General features: G+C 36.1%; 2 protein-coding genes and 1 non-coding gene across 5 annotated transcripts; 1 reads left to right on the forward strand and 2 right to left on the reverse strand.

The window, feature by feature from the left end:
- The first annotated feature begins 74 nt into the window (after window positions 1-74).
- LOC103993086 (sialyltransferase-like protein 5) lies at window positions 75-5,499 on the forward strand. Of its 2 annotated transcripts, XM_009413035.3 has the most exons (11): window positions 77-333; window positions 425-501; window positions 1,136-1,222; window positions 1,344-1,421; window positions 1,499-1,590; window positions 1,678-1,879; window positions 2,529-2,619; window positions 3,943-4,001; window positions 4,118-4,266; window positions 4,671-4,752; window positions 4,837-5,499. In XM_009413035.3, the coding sequence occupies exons 1-11, from the start codon at window positions 216-218 to the stop codon at window positions 5,209-5,211; spliced, it is 1,410 nt and encodes a 469-aa protein (XP_009411310.3). In that variant the 5' UTR covers window positions 77-215; the 3' UTR covers window positions 5,212-5,499. The 2 variants fall into 2 exon arrangements, with proteins under 2 accessions (XP_064974950.1, XP_009411310.3); XM_065118878.1 differs by lacking the exons at window positions 1,136-1,222; window positions 1,344-1,421 and having other exon boundaries at window positions 75-333.
- A 4,132-nt stretch (window positions 5,500-9,631) lies between these two features.
- On the reverse strand, window positions 9,632-9,788 carry LOC135618091 (U4 spliceosomal RNA). The gene has a single exon (XR_010488915.1). It is a non-coding gene; the product is annotated as a U4 spliceosomal RNA (small nuclear RNA).
- A 293-nt stretch (window positions 9,789-10,081) lies between these two features.
- Window positions 10,082-15,311, reverse strand: LOC103993085 (sucrose-phosphatase 1). 2 transcript variants are annotated; one of them, XM_009413034.3, is made up of 9 exons: window positions 15,125-15,311; window positions 14,163-14,227; window positions 13,777-14,076; window positions 13,544-13,645; window positions 13,227-13,421; window positions 12,840-13,127; window positions 12,473-12,659; window positions 10,526-10,572; window positions 10,082-10,439 (listed from the first exon to the last, which is right to left on the reverse strand). In XM_009413034.3, exons 2-9 carry the CDS (start codon window positions 14,220-14,222, stop codon window positions 10,347-10,349), a joined length of 1,272 nt encoding a protein of 423 aa, XP_009411309.3. In that variant the 5' UTR covers window positions 14,223-14,227; window positions 15,125-15,311; the 3' UTR covers window positions 10,082-10,346. The 2 variants fall into 2 exon arrangements, with proteins under 2 accessions (XP_009411309.3, XP_009411308.3); XM_009413033.3 differs by having other exon boundaries at window positions 10,082-10,447.
- Window positions 15,312-18,970: the final 3,659 nt, after the last annotated feature.

The following is an 18,970-nucleotide window of genomic DNA, read 5'->3' on the forward strand; positions in this document are numbered from 1 at the left end:
TAATTAAATCACATATGCGTACATGGATGATCATACATATGGAGAGTTGTGTTCATGTCATGATAAAGTTTGTAATAGAAAACATGTTCTTTTTATATCGTACATGAAACCCTCCAAGTGATTGCCCTCCAGCACTGGACCGACTCCCTCACTCGCAAGCTCTGCAATTGCATAGCGGTGGGTTTCGTCCGATCCGATCCTGCCGTCGTCGAGAGATGAGAACCGCGAAGGGCTCCGCCCCGAGCCGGCGGCCCGCCGTCGTGGTCCTCCTCCTTGGCGCCTCCCTCGTCTTCTCCGCCCTCGTCGTCTCGATTCAGTCCTCTTTCTTCACCGGTCAGCCGCTGCATCGAGAAGAAGTAAAGTGGAACTCTGACTCCTTGATCCCTTCTGGTTATTGATCTCTTCCCTCTTTCTTGGTTTCCAGGAAGCCGGAGATCGCTTGTCGGCAGAGAGGAGATCCGGGTCCTGTCGGATTTGCAGACCCGCCTCCAGCAGTGCGTGGTACGTGATTCTTGATCTCTTCTCCTTGTGTGTCTTTGATGGTGGATTTGACAAAGATCGCCTATACTTCCGTCCAATTGCATCAATGTTGTCAGGTGGTTTAGAATAAGATGAAATTCTCAGGTTTTGGGAAATGGGTGCTTTGTTTGGGAAAACATCGGTTTTAATTGAAGAAAAAAAGAATGACATTGTTGTTCTCTTAAGCTTTTGTTTGCAATTTTTTGTGGATTTCAGTATAGTGTTTACGTCTTTGAGCAGGATCTGATTATTGCATTTGCTTGGTTTAAGTGTAAAACTGATGCATGTAAACCATGATGGGAACCATACATCTCTTGCTTTCTGTCCAGTGACTCGACTCAAAGGAGATTAGCCCTTGCGTAATTTGGTGAGAATTGGATATGGCTGTGTAAGAATGGAAAAGTCTGATTATTGCAAAATGCAATGTTTTCTGCCACATAGCATCATCAAACTGATTGTTGAATTGATAATTTAGTTTGCTTGTGTTGGTCATCTGCATGGTGACACCTTTGCCCTCCTTTACATTCAATTATACAATTAGAATCTGTTATTATTTCACATTAAGTAACTAAATTAGCCTTCTTTTCTTTAAGTCTGACCTTGAAACTTTCTCTAGGCAAGCAGAGGACTTGGCCTTACTGCAGATATTATTGATCACTGTAAATTGGTGCTTAAATTTCCTGAAGGCACAAACAGTACCTGGGTCAACCTCTGCTCTCTACTTTTTCCAGAATTTGAATAATTCATTTTCTCTCACTTGTATGAGAATTTCTTGCAAAATGTTCCTTCCTCGGATGTTAAAACCCATGTTTTTCTAATTGCAGTATAATGCACAGTTTAAAATTTTTGAGCCATTAGAATACAAATATGATGTTTGTGAAGCTATTCTTCTGTGGGAACAGGTTAGATTCCTTTTGGTAAAACATTGATTTGTTTGCTATATTATGTACTAAAAGTTTGGAACCCCAAAATTTTCCAGTATCGTAATATGACTACAGTCTTGACAAGGGAATACTTAGATGTACGGCCTGATGGATGGTTAGAGTATGCTGCAAAAAGAATTGCTCAGTTGTAAGTTACCATATGTGCAGTGTTTTTTTTGTGATTTAAATCTGAAAATGACTCAACAGGAGCTTCTCTATATTGTCTTGTTTGTAGGGGTGCAGATAAATGCTATAATCGTTCTCTTTGTGAGGAACATCTTAACTTAATATTACCTGCAAAGCCCCCCTTCCACCCCCGCCAGTTTAAGACATGTGCGGTTGTCGGGAACTCTGGGGATCTCTTGAAGACAGAATTTGGAGAGGAGATTGATGGACATGTTGCAGTGTTTCGAGATAATGAGGCTCCTGTTAATGAGGTAGTGGGTTGATTATTTTTTGTTTGATGTATGTGCATGATTGTAATTATCTATATATGTTTGAGCCACAGCATCAGCAATTTTATCTTCATCTTTCTGAGTTTCTATATTTCCTTATAGATTTTCAAGGAAAAAAAGGTCACTTGAAGCTCTTGTTCTGACACTTGAATTATGGTTTGTTCAAGCAATAGCTTCTTTAAAGACCTAACAGCACTTGATATTTTAAGCCGTGGTCATGCCTGCAGACTCATACATATAGTTGTCCAATCTAATTATGTTAAGTAGATGTTTCTTCCTTGTTACCAAGTCGATGCTTTGTTTCTTAGTGTTTCTTGTTGCTAAAGAAATCATATGGTAAACCTGAAGATGCTTTTCTATTGATACCTAAGCTACCTTGCTATATGATTAAATTAGATCTGCATGACCCAATTATTATTAGCTAAACTGCATCATTCTTTAACAAGCTTTTCTTAACAAGCCTGTTCACCTTGTCGGTATCACATCTGATGTATTCATCAGCCTCTTAGGAAGATTCATCTGACTTAATATGCCCAATTTTAGCCCTTTACTGACTTTCAGAAAACAGAAGCTTGTGAATATTTTGGATCAACATTCTGTAATTATCAACTGATCTTGATTTGTCCTACAGAAATATGCTAAACATGTCGGACTAAAAAGGGATTTTCGCCTAGTTGTAAGAGGTGCTGCTCGTAACATGGCTGCTATTCTCAATGGATCCTGTAAGATTCTGGCTTTATATGTAGATATTTCTGTAATTTCAGACAATACTAACATTGTTAATGCTGCTAGTGGTTCTTGTTTATAGAGCCTTGACACGTTCAAAACAAATGATGTTTTTTGCAAGAGTGTTAAGATTGGTGCCCCATGAAAATCAAATGCTAAGATTTTTTTGTTTTTTGGTTCTAGATGCCCAAGTTGAACTCCGTGATTATTTGTATAGGCAATGTCTGACTGTCTGCAGTGTAGGGATATAAGGGCCTATACATGCTCTAGACATAAGGTCAAACTTAATCATTCTGATCATTTTCTTCATGGAACTCTCAATTCTTGGTGAATTTTGCAAAATCTTAGGGCATTTGCAAGTAATTTAAGGTGGCATTACTGCACTTTATGATCACAATATATGTGGGTCTAAACTTTTAAGCTAAGACAAAGTAGACACATTTTCTAAAGAACTTATATGAATACATTTCTTTGATGATATGACAATTTAATAACAAGAAAAGAGTTGTCTTCTTTACTGTTGACCCCCTTCTTCAGGGCTAAAGAACAGTTGTCACAGAAGAAATTCAGTCCATACTATATATAGTGATTTTTTGTCACATGATATGCATTTGGTACATTATCAACTTCCTGAAAAAGAATGTGTTGATAAATAAGAGATAAATAGACTCTATGGGGGTCAAGTACATGGTCAAAATTAGATATAATCTAAGGAAATAATTATTAATATGGTTTTCTACAGTCCATAGACAAAGTTCATTAGTCAAGAACAGGCATGAGTTTAAAACTAAAATTTAAAAACGGAGGATGAACTTCTCAAAGATTCCTGATTGATGTGAGAACAAATCATTATCAGTTTAACCAATTATGCTATGGAGAATTGTTCAGGGAATCATTAGATAAAATAAAACGTGTGGTCAAATTGTGAATAGTTTATATTTTGTGAGAATTTTGTCACTAAGATACAATCACCATATATTGTAATATATTAAGATATTTTTGTTTCCTGTACAATTGGCACGCACACCTCTCAGTTTATAGATTCTTATCTTGATTTGAAAATAAAGTTCTTATAGATACACTATTAGAAGATTTTTCTTTGCTGTTGATGGAGTATGCACAAGGCATATAAATGTTATAAGCAGTTAGCCTTGATGTATTGTTTCTGTTCTCTCATCATGTGTTTATGGGTATCTTTTTTTTTCCATTTCACATGATCAACCAATCCTGAGTAGTCATTATTATTCTCCTTAATTAACTTGATTTTGTTCTTCTCTAGCAATTATTATCACACTTAAAAGACTGTCTGAAAATTGCAGCTGATGAGGTGCTTATAATCAAGAGTGTAATACACAGAGATTTCAATGCAGCGATTAAGGTGATGCTTTACCATTAGTTGTTTTTGTGCACTATGTTGCATATCTTTAGAAATTTTATTTGTGCATCATATTTTTTTATAGCAGAATCTAATGAGTCATATCATTTTAAATGCAGGAACTTCCTAATCCTGTTTACCTTTTCCAAGGTATAGTTCTAAGAAGGGGTGCTAAGGGAACCGGAATGAAGTCTATAGAATTAGCACTCTCCATGTGTGACACAGTTGACATATATGGATTTACAGTAGATCCTGGTTATACAGAATGGTAAGTATGTTCTGAGTCATTTTCGACCTAAAACAACATACAATGCAAATCAACTAAAAAATTGAAGAAAGGCAATAGACAACCAACCATGTTATATATTATGTCTATCATAGTCCTACTAGGCTTCTTATAATCCAGAGCTGATCTTTATTTATCTTGCTTTATATTTTAAGAAGTCCATAATTACATACATACAGATTGAAAGTCTTGAAATTTGCATGTTAGCTTTTTATGTCTGCTGAAGAGTAAAGATATTGCTGTTTGCTGAAAGTTCCTGATTTCTATGTTATAGTTCAAATCCAGAAAACAACTGCACACGGAAATGCTCTTGGGCAAAAAGTACATGTATTGATTTCTTTCCTGCTGATTTTGGAAAACTGTTGCTTGATATTTGTTTCTCCCAGGACACGGTACTTCTCAACCCCCCGAAAAGGGCACAATCCATTGCAAGGAAGAGCTTATTATCAACTTCTGGAGTGCCTCGGTGTAAGACCTCTTTGACACATTGAGTTGGCTCACACATAACAAAGTCATAGATCTCACTAACCTGTCGAATTGTTATCCATGTAGGTCATCAGGATTCATTCTCCTATGAGAGCTGAGAGGAAGCAGGATTGGTCAGATGTACCAAGTAAAGAAATCATAAGAAGCGCTCATACTGTCGCGTTGCGTTTAAAAAGAGAGCAAACTGGTCAAGAAGGCGACTTAGGACCCTTTGGTAATTGCAAGGTATGGGGTACGATGGACGGAGATGGACCAGTGTCTGGATCGCTGGACATGAGCGATACCCGTAAGAATTCTAATTACAATAAGTGGGAGCTCGTGCCGTTCGTGAGATTGAGGAAGGAAGCACAAGAACATTATGCTCAGATGGGTGGTGTTTCTCTTTACAAAATGGATGGGAACAAACTGGATGATCTTGTCTGTGTGAAGCACACGCTTTGATCAGAAATCTAAAGATAAAAAGGGTTCAGGTTTAGCCATTTGTCTGATGAAGAAACAGAACAAGTAAAAGCTGCCCCATGATTTTTTGCCCTCAAGAATGTCACTTTATCGTTGTAAGTGATTAGGATTTTATTACTGTCACCAATGATAATATCTTCATTGCCTCCATAGTCGGTATGGATAGATAAATTCTGTAAATCTAAAGTGGTATGATGAGAAACATTAGAGTCAACAATCCAACTGTTTAACTGAGTAATCGAAGTAATCATGATATTTGCTTGAGGCCAATTGAGTGTAGTAGTAGGTTTGGGTTGGGATCGGTAAGCTTTTGTGGTGTCTTATTTTGTCACAGAGCTAAAAGATAACTTTTTACTAACTATTATCGTTGGAATGCCGGAACGATTGATAGTTATAGTTGAAGTTATTTCTTGAGTTGATTGGGTTGAAATTACCATGGTTGGAGAGTTGATAATGTAATAGAGGATAATGTGGTTTCATGTATTACTTATATGTTTAGGAGACATCTTGTTTGGTCCTTTATTGAAGTTATGGTTACTTTGATTATTTTTTCTTTTATATTTTTGATTAAATTCAACTGTGATAGTTGGTCATATATTCTTTTTTTTTCGTTTTAAATATGTTTCATGATCAATTAACTTGTTAGAAAGTTTTTAATTGTTATCGTTAGTTTTTTATATTCGTCTCTTGGATCATTAAGAGTATGAACAATAACTAATTTATCACTCACGATCCATTAAAGTCAGATCATATATAATAACTTTTAGATTCTATATATAATCAATAATAATATTTTTCTCTTATGTTATTTTCATCAAAGTAAATAAAAACTTAGCACGCGAGAGTGATTGATGAGAGTGATTTTGTAACTTAGACCATGCTTTTGTTAAGTGCTACATGAAAATGAAAAGATTTGTGGTACTATGGAGTTAACAACTAAAACTTGAATAGCTGGTAAAATAAGATGATTTTGTTATAATCATAACTTGTCATCCAAATTTATTATTAGAATGTGTTCTCTTGATATTTAGATCTTTTCTAGTAGACAACAAAGAGAGCTATTCATGCAGTTTTAGAAAAATTATGCTGCTCGCTAAGATGTATAATTATCATCTTTGGAAAACTAAAAAAGGATTAGAATTACTATATTGATAAATATAAGTCATTGCTCGAAAGGCTCTTATATCACGAAGAATTTGTTATGAAAAAAATATATATATTAAAGTAATACATAGAAAGATTTTTTTAAATCATGTGCTCAAATCACACTTAAATATGTGATTTTTAAATTATAAATTGATTAAAAATTAAAATATATAAAATTATTATTTTATATTTATATATGTCATGATATTTTATTATTTTTGTGACCTGACAGGCCGTAACTTATCTGCAGTATCAGCTGTGATCAATACAAGACGTGCGAATAATATATCTTCATCCGAAGAAAATATATTATGGAGCTGAAACAACACAATTCTTATGCTTACGATGTAGTTGTATTAAAGATATAGACAGATCAAGACATAACAACCGTTGCTTTGAAAGTATAATATTTGTTATTCTAGATATTAATTTCTTCATGAACAGTTACAAAGTTGAAAAAAAAAAAGGGAAAGGAAGAGAAAAAAAGAAGGCAATCTTTTCAGATCCAAATAAAAGCTCCCATATCAATGTCAAGTCTATCCATTGTTATCACTCTATGAACAGCATGGTTTCCTTTCCTGAATGACACGAAAAAGGAAAAATTAAAGACCAAACGAAGTTAATTAACAACTAATGATGCAGTATACTTCTCTTATCAAACAGAATGTGTCAGAAGAATAGAGAACCAAGACGTTCGATGCTGGCAACTAAATGCAACAGACATTCTAGCTTAACTGAGAGCAATGCATATAGGAATTGCAATTATTGTTGTTGTATATGCAAAAAACAAATGGGCGTTGTTGTGGTTTTAATTGCTAATCTATAACCTGCACCAGTAGACACACAAATTGTACATTCACTGTAACGCCCAACAAACGAGACGAGGTTGGATATAAACAGCATTTTTAAGGATTCCTAAGTTACAGCATTATAAAAATGATCCTCATGATGGAACCAAGTTTAATACTGAACCTGGTAAATCAAAGACAACAAGAATGTGCTCCTAGAACATTAATTAGTGCTATCGAACCAAATTAAAAAAGGTGTAAACTCTTAGCCGTCGATTGTTAATATCCAAAACCTTGCACAGAAGACATAATGGAAGCACCATAATGCATAATATACACTAGCAAACTGATAGGGAGAACATCTTCATCCCCCTCATCAAGAAAAATGCAAATACGTTGAATGTACAATAACACAAGTTTAGTCAAAATTCATTATTTTTCGTTTAGACGAACATTTGTTTACTAACAGAGCTTGTCATGTCATTGAAAGCTCTTCAAGGTTTAACATAATTCCTCTTCACAAATGAGCCTTGGCTAGGCATTTGGCACCATGTTTGGACGGTGAATGAAATGTCCCATGATGCTGACAAAATCTAGTTTCCAAAAGGCTTGCAAAAGAAAGGCTAGCCAAGATTCCTTAGGCATTAGGCAGCTAAGATACTCGCAGAATGCACACAAGTACCCATGCTTGCATTATTCAAGAATTACTGTACAGCATAAATGAGAGTCATCACAAGTTATTCACCAATTCACAAACTAAACATGGTGTTCATGTCATAAAAACTTTGCAAGTCACGGAAAAGGTTACTCGTAATTTGGCATACCCATGATAATCAATTTCCCACTTTCACTCTCATACTCACCAAGGTGGCACCAATTATTCTATTATATTAAATTTTAACAAGCCATGAATAGCGTTAATTCATAACCAGTAATTAATGCCGAACACGCATAAATGCATTAACCAGTACAGTACACTCCTAATATTATCTGATTTTAAGTGAAGTTTGACTAATTATAACTTGCTAAACCAGATAGAGATGGAACAAAAATGTACTACTACCTTTGATGTTTAATACTGGAAGCATGTCTGAGACTTTCCCCAATATAATGTATCTCAGTTAGGACAAGAAGTTGCATAACAAGGAGCCGATGTAGTACTATCGTTTGGGTAACTTTCAACAAGATTCCTGGTAACCAACCCCCTCATTAATTGTTTCTGCAGCTGAGTAGAGTTCAGCATCAGTTGACCCAAATGCATTGGTTCTACTTTTCTTAGTCTCTAGCTGATCTCAGATACATGAGAGACCATATTAAATCCAAGGTTTAACTTTTCTCCTAATTTCAGAACCAAGATCTGCCACGGCACTATTGTGAGAAAAAAGCCTCTCCCTCCATTACTCGAGTATTCATTGTGACAGACTTTTTGTATCTAATTTGAAGCAAAACTGAGTGTACAATCCCACCACCTAGGCAACTGAAAATAGCAAGTAAACTATGACATACCTCATTGAGAAAGCAGAGATCTGATGGCCCTGATCTGTCTTGACGAACCCGAGTCGGTTGGATAGCAGAGATCTTGTATAAAAAGTGGCCACGATAGAGAGATGTTATAAGGTAAGAAAAAATGGAGAAGTATATTTTCCAAAGAGCGCCTGCCAGGGGAATAATTGGACCTGCTAGTTTGAGTTGCTATACAGCAGTCCTGTCAAATTGACCCGGAGTTTTGGGTGCTTCTTGATTTTGTAGATTCCTCTGCTGAGGCAGTAAGAGTAGGTGATGGGTTGCAGCAATCATAGCAGGAGTAATTCACGCTCTTCCCCTTGTGCAGTACAAGCAGATCTATAAGCAGAATAGGTAGATGTCTCTCCATCTTTGCGGTCTCCTCCATCTGCAAACCCTAAACCGGGATCTCATGAAGATTGCGAAAGAGGAAAAAAATGAAACAACTAATCAACAGAAATCTTTCATGCAAAATCCCATCGATTCCAACCGAAATCAAACCGAAAGCAAGGCGTAATCACCGATTCTTTATGACCCGGAACCTTTAACCGCAATCACTACGGCTCAATCAAGGACAAGAAGAGCCGAGGGCAGCGACGGGGAAAAGGAGAAGAATCATGCGGCAGCGGAATGAATAGCTACAGGGTGACATCAGAGGGACACCAATCAAATAAGGTTCCCGAGGCAGGGAAGAAGCAAATGCATCAAAATACAACGGGGAAATCGAACCCACACCTGAGGCTAATCGCCAAATAACAGAGCCGGAAGCGCTGAATCGGGGGTTATTCAGCACCAATTCTGGAGAGGAACAACGCGTCTCTAAACATTTTAATTGGGAGAAGCAATTACCAGGCCGGTTAAAATTAACTTAATTAAAATAATATTGATAAGGTGATTAAAATTACATACGCAGTACAAAATACAAATGAATTAAAATTAAAGCTTACGACAATTAAGTATTGCAGGGCTTTACCCTTGGTTAGAGGGAGCCCTTCCAGAAATTCTCGAAAGCGCTGGGCTGAACCCAGGCCTACGAGGGGGTTTGGAAATAGTTTTCAACCAGCAATTGTCGCGCCTCGGTTATAACCTCACTAGCTGCGACATTGCCCCAAGCGCAAAGATAATTTTATCGTAACCAAGCCATCTGCTTTTATAGACCGCCTGCTCCCTCGAGCCGTCGATACTGGCGATGTGGGACTAAAGTTACGCACCGCCAAATTAGTATTGATTGCCTAAGAAATGGGAGAGTTGATCTCCTCGTTTCACATCAGGTCTATGCTAGTCTCTGAGACCAGGCTGATGACTGACGTCGTAGTACACGAACGCAAGCAAGATGATAGGTAACATTATAATATCCTTGAGTAAACATAAAACTATATAAATCATCCATAGATCGGTGGTGTGGAAAAGAGAACTAAAGAAAAAACGAAGTCATGCTTGTTACATTTATTTTTTCCTTCAGTAAACATAAAATTATACTTGTATTGTAGACTTGGTAGTATCATAGACCCCCCAACACTGACTACATATCAAGCACAAACTTCAATCACTAGTTTTCGCTCTATACTGATGATTGATTAATTGGAATGGATCCATAGGAATCAATTCCCTTGCGACAAGGCGTTTACATCCATGAAATGACAAAAGAATCCCTCTTTTGATAAATACCCAAACTGGACCTTAGAAGATCCATGTTGTATGATCTCCTGCAGCATAGCCATCCAGCCAAGTCTGATGAACATTCACCAAAGCAAATCCTTTTGGAGTCTCAGGCTGCAAAACTATGTTGATCAGTTGCCCTCGGCACATCAGATGCAAGACCAAGTTTTACGAGAAAGAGAATTGTCGCAGTCTGTTACCTTAGAGTTCAGCAAAACCGTTGTCAGGCAACAATGCCGCCCTTCGTCTGCAATACCACTCAACATCAGGACCAGTATTGGTTAAAGGAGTATCTAAAGAATAAATGAGAGGATTAACTCCAAGAGCAGTCATAATGCCTTGTGGATTTTGTATGTCACTTATCCTGTGACATTGGGTCCAGAACCAGAATAATTGGTGTTAAGGGGAAAATCTAGAGAAAATGAGTACTAATGAACACTTCCTCCCCATCATGTATCTTTGCTACATGTCTGGAAGTATCTCATACCAAGTTTTACACATATATTCTTCCTAGTCCAAATCGGCAGCTTAAACACCCATTCTTGAATAACCTGGAGCAACTTATTAGAACAAAATATTTTGGGTTGTTGAACAATGATCTAGATGTTTAGCCTTGACAAATGTGAGGGATCAAGTTTCGTTAAATAACCTAATATCTAAATGTACTCTGCAATGTTCATACTAGGACTTGATGAATGATTGCTTACTAGTGGGAGAAGAGAAAAAGAAAAAAAAAAAGCAATATATAAGATGTTGCCAAGGTTGGAGAATGTTTTTTCTACTCTAGCAGCATCAACAAATCACCACTTTCCATTTAGAAAATTATCATCCGGAATATAAAGACCACTAAGTATCACAGATAAGTATCCCTGTGTCTGTAGAAGATGACTCCTCACTATGGTCATCATGAGCAATTTGTGCTGGAACCACTAGGCCAAATGTCACTTATATTTTTATAAGCAACAAAAACATATATTTTTGTTTTCTTGTGCAAGATCATATAATTGCCATAACTTAAATCAAAGAAGAACATGCACTGAAGTGGAGTATAAAAAAGAAAAAACTCAACCCAACTGAAACAAAAAATTATTATTAAGATGAGAGAAATAACAGACCTACTGAATCTAACAAGGCTTATGGTTCACAAGAGTTACTAAAATCAACTTACGGATAGTCTAAAAAAAAACACCAAATTGAACAAAATCCGAAAAGCTACAGAAATACAATAATACATGAGAGCAATAGGAAAGATTATATTATTAATGCCATGTTCAGATTGTAAAGTTTACGAATAAATCATATAGAGGTTGAGAAACAAAATATTTACTAAAATCAGAAAATAAAAGTCACAGTGAATCTAAAATTTGGCATGATTCAAATGATATTTTGGTTCAAAAAAGCAAAACTATCTCATGACATAATCTGGAATTGATCTAGTGGAGCATTTAGCTCAAGCTTCAGATTCGGGCATTTAGGAAACCTTAACATCAAAGAAGCATTAAAGATTAGACTATGACATGTCAGACAGGAAGTAAATGCTATAAAAGGTTTATGACTTCACGTACTCTGATTTTACATCATACAAAAGGAATGCTTATATTTGCATGATACAGGTTGGAAAAAACAAATTATAAAATGAGCAGTCCAGTATTCTCAAACAATGTCAAACATTAAATTATTTACATGGACTGTGGAAGACGATGTTTAAACAATTATATATATTATAATTCACTGCAAAATCCTCTATAGGATCTGAATAGTACAAGCAAATAGAGAAAAGTATAAAACTTTGATCCTATCTCTATCACCCCGAGAAAGAATACAGATACTAGGAAAATAACAAATAGTTAAAAAAAAAAGGTAAAAGAAGACTTCAGAAACTATTATCTGATTAAAGAAATCATGCTAGTCAAACCTCTTGTTCTTTCTTTATTAATTGATCCAATGAGATGACACTTAAAAGCTCCAGCCTTCATGCTTACATATATAGACTCTAGTTCACTCAGATATGTCTTCAGGGAGTCTTGTGTTTCTTTTATGGTTGTTGCCATTATAAAATATTCTATACAAAGCATGTGACGTGACTTAAAAACTAATATATTATAAGAACTTGGCAATGGATGAAAACTAAAGGTAGAAGATCTTACCAGACAATTCCCACTTATCAAATTTGACAAGCCAGGAATCTGAACTGATCTGAGAAGAAGAAACTCTATCCACCCACACTCTGAACTGCTTTCCACGTTTATCACCATAACATGGCACAAGTGTGTCTATGCACTCTAGAATTGAATGCTCAACTCCAGAGGGATGAACAAGTATTCCGCTTGGATGCTGTGATCATAAGTTGGGAAGACAAAAGTTGGCAACTAGTGACAACATCAATTAAAAGTATATTCTTTATATTTAACGATGTTTGAAAAGCATTAAGAAACATTCCAATTAATTTCTATTTTTATGAACAGAAATAAAAGCCATCTAAAATTGTAAATAGCAAACTAGTCCCTAACGTACAGTGATACTTATCATATTGTGTATGGTCAAATCAGAGTTTTCAACTTCAGCTCGACGCCATCTCTCATACAGCAAGTAAAACATGACAATTTCATGTCCAGGGTTGAAACTCTTGATCTTGAAACCAGAGTTTACGACATCCCTGGGGGATATATTAGGGCCTATCCCAAAATGCCCTATAGCCTGAATAATACCAGCAGCACACCTTTCAGTCGCATGAATGATCTTAGGGTTATCTTTAGAATTCTGTGCATACCACTTCAGTAGTTCCTCATGGGCATTGCTTACCTGAAAAGAGCCAGGCAGCAAATGATATAAACCTTTGCAGAAAAGTATTTATTACCATCATCAAAAAAAGAGAGCAGACAGAAATCTCAGGCTACATACCACCACACCATAAACGTCTGGGACACTGAACAACTCGGTATCATTTCCAGAGTCACCACAAACAAGAGTATTGGTTGGTAGCTTTCCATCTGCCTTAAACTTCTTGTGCAAATATGCAAGTGCTTCTCCTTTTCCAGCACCCAGGGGCAATATATCAAGACATATGCCACCGCTATAAATAATTTTCACATCTAACTGACCACAAACAGGAGAACCAACAGAAATTTACAAATTAGTCAATTCGTCAAATGATTTATGTCAAATATCTCCTAGGCAAGAAGAGTATTATATAATTATTCAGCCTCAAGTGTTCTCACCCCACGATTTACCAAGAGTTCAGAAAGGGATTTCATCACTTCCTCTGCATAACCCTTCTGTATGAAAAAGCTAACCTTATGTGGTCTCTGCTCTGTTGATGACTGCATCCATATCAAGGAAACATTTGAGCTCATACACAAATCTTACACGAAAGCTTTTTCCCAAATTTTATAATGGTTACTTGCTAAAAAGTTATAAGGAAGGACCAAAGAGCTGATGAACATCAGATTACTTGAAATGATAGTTGAGGAAACTTAGCTGTTTCCTCGAGGACAACATCTCTATCCCACTTATGATTCAAATACTGCTCCCAACCATCATCGGGTACCATGGACTCACCATAGGTTATCTCTGTACCCACAGACATAATTGTTATATCTGGAGTCAATAAAGGTTTTTCTTTTCTGAGCTGCTTGTACATCATAGGTGATCTCCCAGTTGAGAAAACCACCAATGAATTGTGACGATAGTCTGATTCCCATAATGCATTGAATCTAAGCAGCGAAAGATTCTCCTGGTCATCATGATCAACCTGCAGTGTATGACAACTGACATCACAACATATAAAAACAATAAAGCAGAGGAACTCCTACCTAGAGAAAACTGAAGGAACCTCACCATTGTATAATCAAGATCAGAGACAATCATGAGATGGGCGTGGCCATCAAGACGATCCATTTGACCTGAAGTAAAAGGATATGCTAATTCAAATGGAACGGCTAGGCATCTAGCTGTGAAATGTTAATTATAATTTATGTAGTCTTGCTTTAATAAAATAAAATATGTGCAAGAAGAGAAAAGGCCAAATTCATAAGGTGTTAGTAGCTGAACAATGAAGCATTCTAAATTGTGGTTAACATCTTGAAGGTTTTTATGCCATACAAAAGCTAGAAACAAACAGTAAATTAGCATTCATGGAATGTCGAATGAATAGAATCCATCTGCAGAACAAAAAAAAAATGTAAACATGCATGAAAATCCTATTTTCACTGGAAAATCCATTTCAAGCTAGATAAAAGCCGTAAAAATGGCATAGATACTCATTTAGTCTATCATCCAGTAGAACTTGATAGCCACATATACAAAATATTAACCAGGTACCTATTCAATTTCCATCCTCGTGGAAATGAACAAAAGGGATCAAAATACAACTGCAAGCAGAATTCGCAACCACAGAAGTATATCTAATCCCTCAAGCAGCAAAAAATGCAAGGCAATTTCGTTAAGCAGAACACCCCCCCATTAAACAAAACTCATTGGCAAATAGGTGGCAAACATCGAAACAGCATGCCTTTAGTTCAAACATCGAAATCAAGAGCTATATGTCAAATTTTCCCATCATGCCTCATGTCACGATGTCTCCTTTAAACTTGCCAGACCGAAAAGAATATCAATCGGATCAAAAAATGGCATTCTCAACACCCAACCAAAAAATAAAAAAATCTAAGAATAATTCAAAAGGAACACAAGCAAAGGGAACAAAAGAAGGTTAATACATAAAAAGGTAAACAAAGGGAAAAGACTAGATCGAAAAAGGGGAGCCAGCAGATTGTAAGGAAGAGGGCATTGGGAACGGTTACCAGCAGAAAGCAGCAATCTGTCGTATCAATTGCCTTATTCCGTGAGAGGAAGACGAAGGGAAATCGTGAAGAGAAATTTTGGGGATATCGTACTGGAGAACGAAGGGGAAAGGAAAGAAGCGACGGGAATTAAATCCCCTGCGGCAATATGAAGCTATGGAGCGACCAACAATGAGAGAGAGAGAGAGAGCAGAGAGCACAGAAGTTATTCGTTATAGCATATTCTTTTATACCAAAAATAATTTGACATTTATACCCCTTCTACATTCTTTATATATATATATATATATATATATATATATATATATATATATATATATATGAAGATTCTTCATATATTTGCTTCGTATATCCAATAATTAAGTCAAATGTGGGTCAATATATACAGTAAAACCGATGCAACGTTGCTGATATTGGAGGTGAATTTGGCTTCATTACTTCAAACTAAATCTTTGCTGTAAATATATAGTAGAAATGTTGCTTCAAGCATCAGCCAGCAATGCTGAGGTCTTCTCTGGAGCTCAAATTCTACATGTCGACGGCCCTGCCGGAGATGATGACCACCGCAGACCGTCTTTGATTGTGCTGGGGCCCGGTTCAGGAATGGTTCCCCAAACGACGACGATGGCGTGAGAGAAGCCATTGCTTTTCAGAAGATGACATCGGTTGCTGGGTCAACTGTGGATCTGATGGCATCCAGGATTGTGGTACCTGTAGAGAGGAAGATTAGCTTTTAGTTGTGCTTCAGATCATATGCTAGGATTCACTAAACTCTCTTCTCTAGTATGAACTCTTTGCTCACAGTGTTGTTGAATGTATGTACTAGTGGCTATTAAATCTGTAGCTCGCTGTTTGAGCTGCAGGCACTTGAAACACAACTTGTAGGTAAAGAATGATGTAAGAACATGATCATAAAACCTGCACAACTGATGTTGAGGGGGCAGTCAAATATGAGGTACCATAATGAAGATTTTAACACAATAGACAACAATCAAGTGCATAAAGAAACTTTTATAAGGATCTTAGCTAGCAAAGATTGCAGAACTTGCTGTTTCCAGAGGATGAATCAGGAAGATGAAGGAGTACAAGAATCCTAATTAATGTCCAAGAAGCAATATCTATCTATGGCATCCATGAAATGAGAGGAGAAAGAGGTGTTTAGACACACCACCAGTGATATTTCCACTACCACCTTGCCACTCGATTGTCCACCCACCACATCGCTAACCCCGGTTATCAGCATGACTTCCGGCAACTAGGATCTTCTTGGCCTTCTTAGGTAGGGGCAGCAGTGGCTTATCACTAGACTTTCCATTTTCAGCAGCACAAGTGATTTCCACACAGGCTCCTCCCTTGCCAATTCTCTGTGCAACTGCATGCAGTCAAAGTTGTGAGGAGAAACTACATGTACGCCTCGTCTCCTACCTTTGCCCCACTCTCAGATTCAAAATGAAGCATAGATACAAGAGAAGAAGGAAATGAATGGACTACAACGCCATTGATTAGAAAAACTTAGATTTAGTTACACCAATCTCCTTTGTTAAGTTCCAAATCTTATTAGTCATCATAATCCAAATAATATTAATATCATCCGCATCTAAATTCATAGTCATCTCTCTTTTCATCACATTCGTAAAAGTATTTACATTATTATCTTTAAAATTTCATCATCTAGTCTAAGTAAATTTTTTTACTATCTTTTTTTTTATTTTTTACAATAAATATCTAATACCATCAACTTATGTTGACTCATGCCAAGTATAACTTTACAATTCTTACAAATAATTTTATTTATCTTTATAGTGAGAAAAAAACTCTATTTGACTATAGTTACGATTAATTTATAAGTAATCAAATATTAATCTTTTTGTAAATGAGTATTTATAATTATAAGACCATATGAAGTTGCAATACAATAGCAACTTGTGTCTAGCAGCTCTGATATATTGTAATACAATAAGAACAAATATAATAGAGAAACTAAGATGAAAGATTCAGTAAAAAAGACACAATTACGAACTAGCCAAAAAAAGTGACCCTTTAAGGGCTTCTTCTGTTGGCTAAAAATGCACAAATCCCAAATTATTTTCTTGACAATGTGACAAGGGCATATCGCAACTACTAACAATCCTCAAAAAGAGCTAAAGTCTAAAGCTTGTTCATTCTAGTGTTCTGAGTTCAAATATATCACGACATTTGGCTTTCAGTTCCATAAGAAACCTTTGGGGAGAAAGAAGATAGTTCAAAATAGAAGTATATAATCAGCAGAAACTATCTTGTAGACCTTTGCATACTGTTTATACAAAATTAAATCAGCTTAGAAATTCACAGTATCCAATTCGAAAATCTGTTCTTAGTAACATTTTATGGTGAAATGCATCAAACAACTTTTGTGGATCACATAAAAATTCAAGCTTTTCTGAGAATAGGACAACTTCAATAACCAAAGAGCATTAGGGAGTGCCAGAAAATCCATGAAAACCCAAATATTACCATAAGAAATATTAAAATACAGAGAACCTCAAGAGATGCACGAAAAGAAGCATGGATCGTGTGTGAAGAAAGGGAGGATCATATGCGAAGTGCAATCCTTTTTGAAATAGTAATAATAATGTTCTACTAACCCATCTAGTCAAGTAGAAGAAGAAGAAGAAGAAGAAACCGAGGCAAAAGTTTAAAAAAAAACTATATTTAATTTTTCAAAAAGAAAAATAGCTTGAATACTTGAGACTTTGGATGATCTACACATCTACTACCATTTATATTTATAGATGTAGCATAATAGCTTAAAACAAGAAAATTTTATTAGATCTCTCATTTTAATCAATTAAAACTCTATATAATCAACTTATCTAAAAGATAAAAATCTTAAATCGACTAAAATTCTATCTAATCAATTTATCTAAAAGATAAAAATCTTAAAAGCTTCCTAGATATAATTTTAAAGTTTTAACTGATCCAACTTTAAACGCAAGAAAGATGCAATCTTTTTATCAAAAATATACAAAAGGTGTGAAATCATCACTTCTCAAGACCACAAGGAGGAAGAGAGAACTAACTCACAGAGGAGGAAAACCCCTTTGAGACTTCTTCGCGGGTGCAAGTTTGCAAACACGAGCAGCACTCGATGCTCTATAGACAGCTGAATGGAACCATTACATCGAGGAAAAGCGAGATCGTTGGGGTTGAAATTGGTAACGAACCGTTGATTGGCGTTGTCGATGCACAGGGATCGTTTAATCTTAGTGCATTAGATTTGGGAGGTGGTGATGATGGTGGAGGAAACGGAGACTGCGGTGCGCCGCTGCCCCGCGTGACGGACAGCCGCGCGGGAGGTTTCGATGTTTCCTGATTCCAGAACTGGCCTTAATATAGCTACGGTGTCCATCATTCCCGACCGTTAGATCATGATCAGCACGAACTGCTGTGGTATGCATCATTTCCAACCGTTAGATCGTGGTAATGTGCTCTTGTTATAACCATTTAGGGTATAATAGTATTCTTTTAGATATTTTCCTTCATTACATTTATAATCAAAACAGCTAATTTCATATTTTAAACGGTCAAAAAAAGATTATAAATAATAATTTATTTTCACAAATAAAATAAATAATTATAATCTGAGTTGAGAAATATGATATTCATTCCTCCACTTAGTGAGATGATAGGCCAATGCACCTCCCTAAGTACTTTCTTGGTCATCCATCTATCTAGTCCAAGTATGAGCTTGAGATACCTAAAGATCCATTATTATGTCTCTTCTATTCTATCTATATTTACTACTTTCATTATATCAAACAAAAGATAAGATAGTGTACCCTTGAGATTCTCTAATATAGCTACGGT

The sequence above is a fragment of the Musa acuminata genome, chromosome BXJ2-7 (assembly GCF_036884655.1).
Source record: "Musa acuminata AAA Group cultivar baxijiao chromosome BXJ2-7, Cavendish_Baxijiao_AAA, whole genome shotgun sequence".
NCBI classification, from domain to species: Eukaryota; Viridiplantae; Streptophyta; class Magnoliopsida; order Zingiberales; family Musaceae; genus Musa; species Musa acuminata.

Coding starts and splice junctions, on each gene's coding strand:
- LOC103993086 (XM_009413035.3), top strand. CDS start 216: ATGAGAACCGCGAAGGGCTCCGCCCCGAGCCGGCGGCCCGCCGTCGTG. Junction 1,880..2,528: donor ATGAGGCTCCTGTTAATGAG/GTAGTGGGTTGA, acceptor TTTGTCCTACAG/AAATATGCTAAACATGTCGG. Junction 4,267..4,670: donor GATCCTGGTTATACAGAATG/GTAAGTATGTTC, acceptor TGTTTCTCCCAG/GACACGGTACTTCTCAACCC.
- LOC103993085 (XM_009413034.3), bottom strand. CDS start 14,222: ATGGATCGTCTTGATGGCCACGCCCATCTCATGATTGTCTCTGATCTT. Junction 13,128..13,226: donor CAGACGTTTATGGTGTGGTG/GTATGTAGCCTG, acceptor GGCTCTTTTCAG/GTAAGCAATGCCCATGAGGA. Junction 12,660..12,839: donor ACAATATGATAAGTATCACT/GTACGTTAGGGA, acceptor TTATGATCACAG/CATCCAAGCGGAATACTTGT.